Raw genomic sequence first — 14,825 nt, forward strand, 5'->3', positions numbered from 1 at the left:
CTGTTAATACTGTTATATAGATATACAAACTGTTAATACTGTTATATAGATAAACATACTGTTAATACTGTTATATAGATATACAAACTGTTAATACTGTTATATAGATAAACATACTGTTAATACTGTTATATAGATATACAAACTGTTAATACTGTTATATATACATACTGTTAATACTGTTATATAGATATACATACTGTTAATACTGTTATATAGATATACAAACTGTTAATACTGTTATATATTCACACTGTTAATACTGTTATATAGATATATACTGTTAATACTGTTATATATTCACACTGTTAATACTGTTATATAGATATATACTGTTAATATGTTAATGAGCCATTTTTCCTCAGATCTGTCGAACCTCAGTCATATCCTCAGTATCATGAATCTGTTCGTCTATCTGTCATTACTCAGCTGAATATCTTGCATTACAGTGAACAGCCGCGTGCAGCAGCAGCGTGAACCTCCGTTTCCCACAATGCACGTCGTGACTAAAAATTCCGAAGATGCCCGACTTACCTCTGGGTTCAGAATGTAGACACACGGTGTTTGTTTCTGGTGGATGGCACTAAGAAACTGTTCACTGTAAAACCAGAGATTCAGCTGAGGAATGACAGACAGACGAACAGATTCATGATACTGAGGATATGACTGAGGTTCGACAGATCTGAGGAAAAATGGCTCACAAAAGTCGTCAGCACCTTTTAATACATAATGTTAATATTTTCATATGTACAGTATACAAACTGTCACATATTGTGTCTTCATATTTTGTCCAATTTTATTTTCTATTTGGTTTAGCTCTATTCTTATGTTACTTTGTAAAATTTATATTCTACTTTCTTATCTTATTTTAGTTTTTGTAATTTTATATTCACTCTATTTTCTATCGTACTGGTGTTTTGGTAATATTGTTGCACTGACTGGAGTAGCACAATTATAATAAAGGCTATTCTATTCTATTCTGTTTGATTCTATTTCACCTGAAAAGGTCAACATGTTTTCAGAAATGCAGAACCCCGCTGTCTGAATAACTAATAGCGTCCTTTTTCTCACCTTGGTGTTTGGCTTTGGCTCCTAAAACTGTTGAATTCCACACATGTGGACTGTTCCAGTTCTGTGTAGACGTCACATGAACAGTCTGGTGTGAAATGAACTGCTTTAAAACACACCATTACTTCAAAGAATCTCTAACAGTGTGTTTGACTGAAATATAGATTCTACATTCACCGGCAGAAATGGGTGGAAGTGAGTTTCAGAAGTGATGAAATGGCTTATTCATTGAAAAGTCAACGTAAATTCTGTGGGTGAGTTTTTTCAGGGCAGATATTTTTTGTCCTTCACACACTATTCACCTCAGCAGAGTTAGTCAACAAACACTCAGTGGTCTAACCCTAACACTGGCCTGTATTCTTTCCCCTCACAGTCCGACCTGCTGGGAGTCAAAGGAGCTTTGTGTCGAGTCTGCTGGTGTTTCAATGAGTTTGGAGGCACAAGGAGACAAGACCAGGCCCTGTCCCCCTAAAGGACCCACCCACAAGACCAGGCCCTGTCCTCCACTAAAAGGACCCACCCACAAGACCAGGCCCTGTCCCCCTAAAGGACCCACCCACAAGACCAGGCCCTGTCCTCCACTAAAAGGACCAACCCACAAGGACCAGGCCCTGTCCTCCACTAAAAGGACCAACCCACAAGACCAGGCCCTGTCCTCCACTAAAAGGACCAACCCACAAGACCAGGCCCTGTCCTCCACTAAAAGGACCAACCCACAAGACCAGGCCCTGTCCTCCACTAAAAGGACCAACCCACAAGACCAGGCCCTGTCCTCCACTAAAAGGACCCACCCACAAGACCAGGCCCTGTCCTCCACTAAAAGGACCAACCCACAAGACCAGGCCCTGTCCTCCACTAAAAGGACCAACCCACAAGACCAGGCCCTGTCCTCCACTAAAAGGACCAACCCACAAGACCAGGCCCTGCCCTCCACTAAAAGGACCAACCCACAAGACCAGGCCCTGTCCTCCACTAAAAGGACCCACCCACAAGACCAGGCCCTGTCCTTCACTAAAAGGACCAACCCACAAGACCAGGCCCTGTCCTCCACTACCAGAGCAAAGGACCAACCCACAAGACCAGGCCCTGTCCTCCACTACCAGAGCAAGGACCAACCCAGAAGGTGAACGCAGTGGAGGGAAGCAGGAAGCCCCGCCCTGAGCCACAGTCCACTGCCCCGGGCATTCAGGGAACACAGCCCTGGGTCGGTGCATTCAGGGAACACAGCCCTGGGTCGCTGCCTTCAGGGAACACAGCCATGGGTCGGTGCCTTCAGGGAACACAGCCCTGGGTCGGTGCCTTCAGGGAACACAGCCCTGGGTCGGTGCCTTCAGGGAACACAGCCCTGGGTCGCTGCCTTCAGGGAACACAGCCCTGGGTCGGTGCCTTCAGGGAACACAGCCATGGGTCGGTGCCTTCAGGGAACACAGCCCTGGGTCGGTGCATTCAGGGAACACAGCCCTGGGTCGGTTGCCTTCAGGGAACACAGCCCTGGGTCGCTGCCTTCAGGGAACACAGCCCTGGGTCGGGTGCCTTCAGGGAACACAGCCATGGGTCGGTGCCTTCAGGGAACACAGCCCTGGGTCGGTGCATTCAGGGAACACAGCCCTGGGTCGGTGCCTCAGGGAACACAGCCCTGGGTCGGTGCATTCAGGGAACACAGCCCTGGGTCGGTGCCTTCAGGGAACACAGCCCTGGGTCGGTGCCTTCAGGGAACACAGCCCTAGGTCGGTGCATTCAGGGAACACAGCCCGGTCCACTGTGGTTTCCTTTTGTGCTGCTGGAAACGACGCTCCGTGCCATCGCCGTTAACACTGCCGCATCGTCTGACTCTGCATTCCATTAACTCCCACACTGAGCAAGTGTAAATAAAACCATGTAGAAATGGGGAACAGACTGGGGTTGCACATTAACCCTTATCAGGCAAGTGACTATTTTTGGTCATTTCCGCATACATTAAATATGGGTCCAATCCTGTGCCTCGGTGAGGTCCAGTTCATGTTGGTTTTTATATAAAACTATACAGTGATTCAGTATTTACAGTAGTGTATTTTTATTAGCAGTGAGAATATAATAACAGATACTGCAGTTTTAGATATCATACCAGTACTAAAAGAAACACATACAGTATATATGGGGACATGTATTAAAAAAAAACAAAAAAAAAAAAACAATGTCTTGTTAATAATTAAATGTAGTGGTTGCATATATATCATATTAATTAAATATTCATAATTTTCTGATGTGCATTAGAAAAAGACCACGTTGAATCTCTGCTCCATTCTGTTATTGCAGGAGACAAATGCATATGGTCTTAATATTAACCCTTTATCGGGCAAGTGACTATATTTGGTAATTTCCACAAACATTAAATCTGGGTCCAGTCCTTTTCCTCAGTGAGGCTCATGTTGGTTTTAATATAAAACCATACAGTGATTCAGATTTCATAGAAGTATTGAAGCTGTAAATAGTGAATATGACTGATTTGAACACTTGTTTTATTGCATGTGTTTACTTTTTAGCAAGTGCTGCTGGGATGTTTTATGGGAAAAGGAGGGAGACTTGTCACGGCAACTGATGAGGAAAGTAGATGTTGATGTTCCTATAACACACTGTGGATGAAATTTGGATTTTCAGAGTATTTCAGTGAGTGACCTATAAAGGGTTAACTTTTTATTTTTAATCCAACTAGTTACCACCAATTTAAAGTCTTTACAAATCAGATGAAGAAATGATGATTGGTACCAGAGAAAACATGGATGTAAAGTCCTTCCAGCAGCATGTACTCCTCATATGTGTGTTCCTGTGTTTGGTGTTGGTTTTTTTAGTCTATTTACAGAATCCAGGTAAAAACCTACTAAGTGACCTCCTTATTTGTTTAGGATGAAGTTACCATTACATAAGGAACTCATTTTGGTGATACCACTGTAAATCCTTCATTTATTTCATTGTTTTTATTATCGTTGTGTCCGTCAGCGTTAGTGGAAACACAAACGTCCACAGCTGTTGTCATAACATGTTTGTATCTATTTGACACATGGAAAAAAAACAGAAAAATCTTTAAAAAATTAATATGCACTTTTTTCCAATATGGCTTGATTTTAGTGTGTAAATCTACAATGATGTTGCAAAAAAAACTAAATTGCATCCCCTGGTGTTTGAGGAACCAACGCAAAGACACCATTTTTGGTTTGATCATGTGACTCATGTCTGTAAATGTGCAGTCAAAGCTAAACCTTTAAACGCTCCTGTCCAAAATGTCCAAATGTGGCGTGCATTCGGACGGGTTTTTCATTCCTTGGTGTATTTACAGCTCCCACCAGATTCTTGGTTAATGCCTTCATTATGTGATCAGTGTCTTGTGTGAAGATGCTTCACATGTGTAATTATCAGATTATGGAACACTCACCTGTTTGCAACAAGCCGATGCCACTGTCTTTGACTCCATAATGCCTCTGGATGTCCTGCACAACACCTGAAAACACCAACAGAGACAGAACATGAGTGTGGTTTACACACATCATCATCATCATCATCATAATAATAACTTTATTTATATAGCACCTTTAAAAACGGAGTTTACAAAGTACTTTCACAGACAAAGCAAAAGTGCACAACAGCTAATGATAATGATAATAAAATAATAATAATAATAATAGTAATAATCATCATCATCATCAGTGGTTTAGAAACACTCAGCTCTTTTCTATTGGAGCTAAATTAATTCAGGGTTCATGGACGCCCTCTGCGGTTTGGGATTCTTGATTGATCTGACGGATAGACAGAACTCAGAGGCTATCGCTCACTGAACGTCCCTGCAGAGCCAGAGAACACGTCTGTGAGTGTTCATTCAGCTCTGAACCTTAGATTTAGCTCGAGGCACAGAGACGGTTTGTGGTGGTAAATCAAAACACCATCCTTCCTCTAAAACAGTCCAACAGGTTCCACATTCAGCCCAATGGGATCTGAAGTGGATCAGAACCAGTCCAATAATAACAGAATGAAATTTCAATAATGACAACTGCAAACTTTTCTTTGTTTTTGAGTGAAAAAAGTCAAACTACATTATGAAAATGTTTATGTCTACGAACTATCCTTTAAAAAAAAATGTGAATAACCCGAACATCCATGAACCTGAAATTGCATTTGAAGTGCAATTTTAACAATATTCTGCTTCAGTTTATCATTTACACATAGCATTACAACTTACAGATCAGTGTTCAAATTTGTTCAGGTTATTCACATTAAAAAAAAAGTGCCAAAAGGAACAGAGATAAACAAAAAAATTTAAAATCAACAAATATGAACAAATTAAACTGTAACAACAAGAAAAATGGGGAAAACAATTGAGAAACATCAATAAAATGATGTTAAAATTACATTTACATCTCTTCAGACATTCCAGGTTATTCATATTTGTTTGGGTTATTCACATTTTTTAAAAACGTGTACAAAAATGTTGTGAAAATGAACATAAATAAACAAAAAAAAAATCAAGAAATATGAATAAATCATTACAGTAACAAGAAACCCTGCACAAAAATGGACAAAAAAATTGAGAAACATCAATAAAATGATGTTAAAATCACATTTCCTTCTCTTCAGACATTTCAGGTTGTTCATATTTGTTCAGGTTATTCACATTTTTTGTGAAAGGATGGGTGTAAATGTAAAAATTGTCATGTAATTTACTTTTTTACACTAAAAGAAAGAAGAAAAGACTGTATTTGTCATTATTTATAGTTTATTATGGTAGTATTTTACTGGTCTGATCCACTTTAGGTCATATGGGTCTGAATGTGGAACCTGAACTAAAATGATATTTTACATTTTCAGAGTAAATTCATGCCATGGGCCAGACTGGAGCCTTCTGCGGCCCGGTTTTGGCCCACGGGCCTTCTCTTGGACAGCCCTGACACACTTTCATCCCTCACTTCATTGGCTGGTGTGAACAGCTCTGAGACGGAGGCTGATTTTACCAAACAACACCAAAAGCGTTTCTGTTGGATCATCATCACGAGTCCAACAGAAACACAGCAGCACCAGAGGTGGTGTCCACGGTGAAAAAACACAGCAGCACCAGAGGTGGTGTCCACGGTGAAAAAACACAGCAGCACCAGAGGTGGTGTCCACGGTGAAAAAACACAGTGTTTGAACTAGTGCTGTTTCTGCTACTGTCACCCCAGAGCAATCACACAGGAATGGAGGAAATCCACATACTGTTCATGTTAATGAAGTAAACAGCAGCTGGCGTTTGGCCAGAGGTACAAAACACACACACACAACACTTCACATATGGCAGCGATGTGAAGCATGCACGGCAATCTCGTAAAGTTTTAAAAGGCTGTAAACATCAGAGCATGAAGATGAAGAAGGAGTTCAGAGGATGATCCATTCAGGGTTCAATAATTCATTTTATGGAAGGCGTCAGTAAACAAGAAGCAACAAGTCTGTTCAGATGAATCCTCCCCATGAGACCACCGACTCGGACCAATTCAAAGTCTGTTTTTACTTTGAGCAGAAAACAGAAAAGGACTGAAGTGTGTGTCTGTGAGTCCAGATGCAGAACCTGGTGAGCTGAAGCCCAGACTCATCCAAGGTCTGGATGGTCTAGGGATTCAAACGCAGCTCATGAAAATGGAACAGTGGCATGACTAACATTTGAAAAAGCTGGCAGCCTCTGATCCACCTGCCACCGTCCTGCCACCCCCGCGGACCGCCCTAACCTTCAATAACCCCGCCTCCAGACCAGTGACACGTTCACACACCATGTCCTCGTCTTCGACCTCGAAAGACGCTAACCCACAACGACCCAAACATCCACTGGAAACCAAATCCATCTACGGATCTAAAGTGTTTAATACCTGTTGATCCACTAATCCGATCAATCCATGTCAATAATTGGTGTAAAATACAGTTCTTCATCTTTTCATGGTCATCAGATATGACCTTATTTGGACGTTCAGAGGCTCCGTAATTACCGTGGAAACACCGTCATCTTCTTCAACGTTGATTCACCAGTAAAACCCATGGAGTTGGATCAATGACAGTGGATGGACACACTGGGTTTATATAAATTAAATAATAAATGTAGAAAAATGAATAGAAAAATTTACAAAATAATACATTAAAAAGGAAAAATAAGCAAAAAAAACTAACTAAAATGATGCAAAAAAAAAAGAATAAAATAGGCAACAAAATGAACAAAAACAGTCAAAGTGATAAATGAAATGAACAAAAGGAATAAACACGGACAAAACAATAAGTAACAAGGACAAAATAAGCTGCAAACTGGATGAAATGGAAGAAAAACTAATAAACCCATGGAGTTGGATCAGTGACAGTGGATGGACACACTGGGTTTATGTTCAGTTAATGACAGACTGGACTGAAAAAAAGACCCGTTTTCTGAGCTTTTTAGACAGATTAGATAGAATAGAAAGGGTGGATGGAAAGGATAGATAGAATAGAAAAGAAAGAAAGATCGATCGATAGATCAATAGATCAATCGATAGATCGACAGACAGACAGACAGACAGATAGATAGATAGATGTTCATGAGAATCTCAATCTGTCAAAATGACTGTACGCAGAAACGCTCGTCTTCCTCGGCGTTCCTCATTAAGCGTTCCCACACCGGCTTAAACACAATCAGGTCATTATGCAGCTCTGGCCTCCAGGCAGGTATGTCTCATTTGACATTCCTCTGCAGATACATTTCCATTTGAAGTGAATGACATCAGGATCTGACATTGGATGGCACATTTTTCTTTATACCTGTGGGATTTTGTCCAAATAAATTAAAATGAAAGAAGAAGAAAAGTTGACGCCACAAACACACACTTAAAAAGACATAAGACACCGATGTGTCAGTCCATGTCCTCACAGACAGGTGTGTTCAATCTAAAGCCTGTCGTACACTGTTTAACCCCAGGACTACCATTAGGACAGGACCACACTTATTTATATTTGTGCAATAAAAGTGTCTGAAAATGTCTTTCTGCCAATTCTTTTGCACCCCCCCCCCCCCCCCCCCCAAAACCACTTAACTTTCAATTTCTGACCATTAATTATCATTATTATATGTAATAAATACTTAAAATGGTGTTATAGTAAAAAAAATAAATCACAATCATAATAATCATATTTGTTATTTATGAGAAACAACTGTAAATGTTGATAATGAAACTTCAAGAGATTATAGAAATAAACTTTCTACTATTTTCCATGTGTCCAAACAGTTGAGTTTGTCTCTCAGGGGTGTCCAAATCCGGTCATCAAGGGCTAGTATCCTGCATGATCTTCCATCACACCTGGAAGCCATTACATGGTTATCAGGCTTCTGCAGAGCTGGATGATGAGCTGATCATTAATTGAACCAGGTGTGATGGAAGAGGGAAATAAGCACAAATGGACAAAAAAATGGAATAAATGGACTGATTACAAAACCAGGAATGGTGAGAGGACTGAATACTGTGAATGTAGTGTTGTGTAGTTTACCCAAGCAACGTTTGTTTGTTCCTTTTTTGTTGTTTTGGGTGACTGTGTATAAAATTTCAATAAAAACTTAAGTGAAAAAAAAAAAAAGAAATTGATGAAAACACATCAAAACACACTAGTAGAACACTTCAAAACAGCACTATCACTGTTATATATAATTACTGACAAGCACTCACCACAAAAACAGCTAAAACTTGCTTACAAGCTGCTAAATATAATTAAAATCTTCTATATCTCTCTCACCGACTACACTCTGCTGCTCTCTGCTCCGCCCATTTCCACCCCTCCCTCTCGGCCAATGCAGACATCTACCCTAATTTGTCATATATCAATAGAAAGATGTAAATTTAAGCTAAAAGACGTTAGAATTAGAGGTCGACCGATTATCAGCCGGGCCAATTATCAGCGCCGATATTTGGAAATTTGACGTATATCAGTATCGGCCTTTTTTTTTTAAGCCGACAGGCCGATATTAAGAAATCAATTTAAAACTGGATTATTTCGGCTCAGATGCAAACACACTGATAACTAATAAAAATCTTCCATCTCTACTCCACTTGTACAACAGCAGCTGTAGCCTCATTAGCTGTAAAGACGTGCACACACACGTGCACACACACATGTGCACACACACGTGCACACACACATGCACGGCCTGCTGGGAGGGGGATTCCTACAGCAGATGGTGGAGCGTCCATCCTGGACAGTCTGCGTTTATCGGAGCCACACCCGTCTACGATCAGCAGACGGAGAACACAGACTGTAGAAACTGAAACAGAGGACGTTCAAGAACAGATTGGGACTATGTGGACAAAAGTATGTGGACGCCTTGAATCCAGGTGTTTGTGTTCTAACAGGGGTCTGGGATCCAAAACAATAAGGACTAATGTCAGAATAGAGTTTTACATTATGGTAGATATCATTACATTGGTTAGTTTGGGTTCAATTATTATCTTTGTTTCCAAAATGACTCACAGATGGTTTGGACTTCATTTCTCTCAACATGGATTTTGTTTTTTTTTTTCTCCATGACTTTGATTTTAAATGTTCTTCCTCTAAATTTCTCAAATATTTTTCCTGCTCTGACTGTAAATAATAATTTTCTTCCACATCTAACCATCCACTGTCATCACATCTGACTAAGGAAGAAAACTCTACCATTAAACTTGAAGGAAATATTGATGTTTATATGTCAAATCCTCATGAACAGGACATCTTACAGCCAGACTGATCTCAATAAATGGCGTTGTATGTCACACTTGTTCTTATGCCATTTGGTGTCCTATACCTACACATTTTCATCCTTTCGTATGTTATTCAACGCCATTTGATTGTGTGTCAATTTACGTGCAGATCTGTGATTCACCTAACCCTCAGTGTGTGGTATTTGACACTAGTAACAGTGTGAACATACATGCAAAACTTAGAACGCATACAGATAATACTCCAATTAAAAGTGGTGTGTACATTTACAGCAGTCGGGATATCACGTTGTTACCGCTGCAGACGTGTCTCAATATTTATGTCCATATAGTTTATAAACATCAATATTTCATTAAAGTTTAATGGTAGATTTTTCTTCCTCAGTGAAGAAAGTTACAGAAGAGGATTAGGGCTGCTGGAAAAAAATACAAATGAAGGTCCAATGAAACAAGTCAGAATTTTGACTTTTTTCTCAGAATAATAATAATACAAAAATATATATTGGACTTTAATTTTTTTTTTTCCAGTGGCCCTAATCCTCTTTTGTAGAAAATAGATTGTTAGCTCTGGCAGAAAATTATTAGTTACAGTCAGAGCAGGAAAACTAAAACTACTTTAGAAATTTAGAGGAAGAACATTTAAAAGCACAGTCATAGATTAAAAAAAAAAAAAAAATCAAGAGAAATTAAGTCAAAAACCATCTCTGTGGCATTTTTTTAAACCAATCTAACCAATGCAGTGATATCTATCCCATAATATAAAACTCTATTCTGACATTAGTCCTTATTGTTTTGGATCCACGAGCCCCATTAGAACAGAAACACCTGAATTCAAGGCGTCCACAGACTTTTGGACACAGTGTATTTTCATCTTATACGAGTCGGTTCTATCGTATAATATCTCTGCTGTAATCAGTATTGGATGTGTTTTTTCTAATATAATGGCTTTTTATCTTCTCACACACAGTAGATTGTGGATTCAAGTGTAATGAGCTGTGTAATGAGCTGTGTTAATGTGGAGGGATTCCACACATCCACCACTGGATCACAACCATCAGCTTTTCCAATCGGGCCTTTTAATGCCTGCCACTCATCCTCCGTCCGTCTGAATTCTCACTGTACTTTCCCCTCTGTTTCTGTCCTGATCAGACTTTCAGATCCTCGTCTCACTCCACCGTTTTTTGTTGGGGTTTTTTTTCCCCCTCGGGCACCACTTAATTAACCTGAAATTCATGGTTTCTGGACTTGGGGGCAATATAACGAGCATGTCTTATTAACACAGAGGGATTCACTGGTGGATTTGATGAGGTACCAAGGCGGAAAAAAAAAAAAAAAAAGAAAAGTCACCCACGTTTGGCAGCTCCCCGGTTACCACGGCAACGCAGTAAGAGCATCCAAAGAGATAAAGGTCAGGAAAGCACAAAGGAGCCTAACCTCAAAACTCTTTTTTTCCCCTAATGATCTCCTTATTCCAGCGACATCCACTGCACTGATTTAATCTAAACGGAAATATTCCACAGTCTGATATACACACATAAACCTGTTGGAACCAGGTGTTGAGTCACAGTCACATTTGGTCAGCTTTATGCTTTAGCCATATGTACATCACATATAGAAAACTGAAATTACAAAACCCTACGGTGCAAAATGAACAGAACAGAGAAAAATTCAAAAAAATAGGAAAAAAATGCAATAGAATATAAGTAAAAACATAGAACATAACCACATAACACTAAACAGCAGGGGGCTGAGAAGACCATAAATACAGGGTTCTCGCTAGCCTCAGTGAACGTCGGGGCCCCCGACGCTGTCCCGGGGGGGCCCCGACGCTGAGATTTGACCCGCGACGCTGTCATTCGACCAGCATAGGGGTGTTTTTTTGTGTGTATTCTGCCCCTGCTTGTGCGTACAGCTCTAGCTCGGCAGATAGATAACAGGTTTACCAAGAAAAGCCGGATGCCCAAAACTTCTGTCCAAAGCTTTTACTGCAGACTTCACTGTAAAACTGTAACATACAAACAAAACATGTCTCAGTTTTGTCTTTGTTACAGCACATTAACATAGCATTATACATTCAAATGAATGAGAAAAGATCGCTAGCTCGATGCTAACATAAATGGGAAAATCCATAGGCATACTAACGATTAGCATCTTCAGATCGACTTAAGATTTACGTCTTTAAATCTAACAACAAAAGTTTCCATCACAGACAGGTTTGACTGTTCATTAGCACAACTGAACATAAAATACTCAGACAAACGTTGTTTCTGTCCATACAAACAGAAGGACACAAACGTGTCTGCTACTTCCTTCCCATGTCTGAACTGACTACGGTAACACCCAAAGGACAAAACACACACCACTGACACTGATTCCACCACCAGAGGGCCCCCTTTGACTGCTGCAACAACACATCATTGTGTGTGTGTGTGTGTGTGTGTGTGTGTGTGTGTGTGTGTGTGACCATCCAGCGTAATGAGAACCAGATTTGAATGTGAATAAATCTATTCCTTTGTCTTGGTTCAAAGCGCTGCAGACAAGAAATGACAACAATAGAAGCCACACCCCTCTGTGTGCCTTGGTATTGTCTGACCCCGCCCACCAACATCACTTGCCTTACACTCATTGGCCGACAATGAGACTTCAATCAATTTATCTGATTTAAACGGACCGATCACCCATGAAAAATTAGATCTAAAATTTAGCCTGTGCGTGCATGTAATGTGAGTGCTGCTCCCATTATCCCGAATTTCGTGGAAGTAAATATTTTTCTACAATCATGTCTGCGTCGAAGCACGGGAGCAACGCCAAATGCAAGGGGAATATCGCATTGTTTTTTGGCTTCATTCCTCAAAATTTGCCCCTCAAAATGCAGGAAATAGTGTTTCAGATAGTTATAAATTTCTAAATTTTACGGGAGGATGCCCCAGACCCCCCTACAAAACTCGCGCGCCGCACCATACATAGTGCCCCTACGCTGTGAAAAAATCCTAGTGAGAACCCTAAAATAGACAAAAGTGCAACAGTGAAATTAAACACATGAGCTATTGGGTTAAAAGTCACATATCGCTGCTGTTGGACAGAAACCTTGCAAGTCCATTTTTTGTTTTTTTGGTTACTTTTTTTGCCAAGTGTTGAAATCGGCTTGTGACTACATCTCTTAATTCCATTCATTTTCTTAGAATATTGTCACTGTTGGGGGGAAAACCTCGTAAGTCCATTGTTGATCTTTTATGTTGTTGTCATAAAACGATTCTATTGGTTAGTTTTCACGTTGGCCTGACTGTTTAACAAATATTTAACCAATGAAAAGTGTTGAAAACAGCTTGTGACTACATCTCTTAATTCTAATCATTAACTTAGAATATCATCACTGTCTGGCAGAAACCTCATAAGTCCATTTTTGGTCTTTTTTTTTCATATAACAATTCTATTGGTCAGTCTTCATGTTGTTTCTAACTGCCTCACAAATATTTAACCACTGAAAGGTGTTGAAAACGGCTTGTGACTCCATCTCTTAAGTCCATTTATTTACTTAGAATATACATTGTTTTCCCAGTTTCCTGAAAAATAACCGTTTTGGACAGAAGTGGTTGTATATACACGTCCAGGTCCAGGTCCAGGTCCATGTCAGGTCACCTCCGACTGTGACCACAGCACACCTTCAGTCCAAGCCCGTGGATGTGGATGTGCTTAATTAAAGGATGTTAATGAGTCCTCAGGCCTCCAGGGGTCTGAGTGCATGTGAGCATGACGCCAAGAAAGAAACATCACAGGAATGTGGCCTGTCTGCTTCCATCTGCGTTCAAGGTAACACCAACACACACACACAAAGACACACAAAGACACACAAAGGCCAAACTGCAGCTGAGAACCACACTCCCTCTGATACACACACATACACATACACACACACACACACACACACACACACACTTTAGCCTAATAATTAAAGCATATTTATGAACGAGGCTAAAAACTGTAAATTCCCCTATCTGTTATCCTCAGATCATACCTGTCTAACTCATTCAATATATGGACTTAAGTCTGTGGACACGTTGACTCCAGGTGTTTCTGTTCTAACAGGGTCTGGGATCCAAAACAATAAGGACTATTGTCAGAATAGAGTTTGATATTATGGGATAGATATCAGTGCATTGGTTAGTTTGGCTTCAATTATCTTTGCTTCCAAAATGACTCAGGTGGTTTTGACTTTATTTCTCTCAACAGAGTTTTGTTTTGTTTTTTTGGTTTCTTTTATTTTATTTTAAATTTTCTACCTCTAAATTTCTAAAAAAATATATATTTTTCAACCACAACTAACCATCTACTTTTAGGAAGATAAATCTACCATTAAACTTTAGGGAAATATTGATGTTTCTAAACTCTATGGACATAAATATGTGGACACATCATGTCTGCAGCTGTCACATGTCCTCTTCATGAGGATCAGACATACAAACATTAAAATCAATAGGATATCTATCCCATAATATAAAACTCTATTCTGACATTAGTCCTTATTGTTTTGGATCCCAGACCCTGTTAGAAAAGAAACACCTGGATTCAACATGTCCACATACTTTAGTCCATTTGTGTCTGAGTTAGACAGTTATGATCTGAGGCTAACAATCTGAGGGCCTTTTAGCTTTTTTAGGGTTTTTTTTGCAGATGTGTGGTGCTTTGACAGTTTGGGAGGTTAATTTCTTTCAGTGGATTTGGCTCAATCCTGTCCTCGTTCTAAAATAACCAGGAAGCTGCAGAGAAAATGTTCCACACATAACATTTGTTTTACAAACTACTGACGGCAGCTTTATTTTCACTGTACAGACCTGAGCGCTACTTCTGTTCTCACAGCCATTAAACATGAGAATTTATATTAATAACCTGAACACACACCTGTTCTTTTTTTCATCTATTACCATTTGTAGACTGTGTTTTCTGTCAGTTTCATTTGGGAGTTTTGTGTGGATTCCTGTGATGCTGGCTGTAAATACTCTACAGTCACAGGCAGAGCCAGTGTGGAGTTGACACTTATTCCGCCCTCTCATAAAG

The 14,825-nt window shown here is 39.9% G+C and overlaps 1 protein-coding gene and 2 long non-coding RNA genes across 6 annotated transcripts in view; all 3 read right to left on the bottom strand.

Annotated features, from left to right (window-relative positions):
- The window catches only part of LOC115416191 (uncharacterized), a 16,246-nt gene extending 12,502 nt beyond the window's left edge, over window positions 1-3,744 (bottom strand). The window contains exons 1-2 of the long non-coding RNA XR_003934926.1: window positions 3,562-3,744; window positions 1,448-1,450 (exon numbers count right to left, since the gene is read on the bottom strand). This is a non-coding gene — a long non-coding RNA (uncharacterized LOC115416191). The remainder of the gene's footprint in view (window positions 1-1,447; window positions 1,451-3,561) is intronic.
- The window catches only part of spns2 (SPNS lysolipid transporter 2, sphingosine-1-phosphate), a 267,467-nt gene that overhangs the window by 212,132 nt on the left and 40,510 nt on the right, over window positions 1-14,825 (bottom strand). For all 4 annotated transcript variants that reach the window (XM_030129915.1, XM_030129913.1, XM_030129916.1 and 1 more), the window contains exon 2: window positions 4,478-4,543. In XM_030129915.1, the coding sequence (XP_029985775.1) occupies window positions 4,478-4,543 (66 nt within the window). The remainder of the gene's footprint in view (window positions 1-4,477; window positions 4,544-14,825) is intronic.
- On the bottom strand, window positions 13,010-13,315 carry LOC115416192 (uncharacterized). Its single transcript, XR_003934927.1, has 2 exons — window positions 13,280-13,315; window positions 13,010-13,108 (listed from the first exon to the last, which is right to left on the bottom strand). It is a non-coding gene; the product is annotated as an uncharacterized LOC115416192 (long non-coding RNA).

The sequence above is a fragment of the Sphaeramia orbicularis genome, unplaced genomic scaffold, assembly GCF_902148855.1.
Source record: "Sphaeramia orbicularis unplaced genomic scaffold, fSphaOr1.1, whole genome shotgun sequence".
Taxonomy (NCBI): domain Eukaryota; kingdom Metazoa; phylum Chordata; class Actinopteri; order Kurtiformes; family Apogonidae; genus Sphaeramia; species Sphaeramia orbicularis.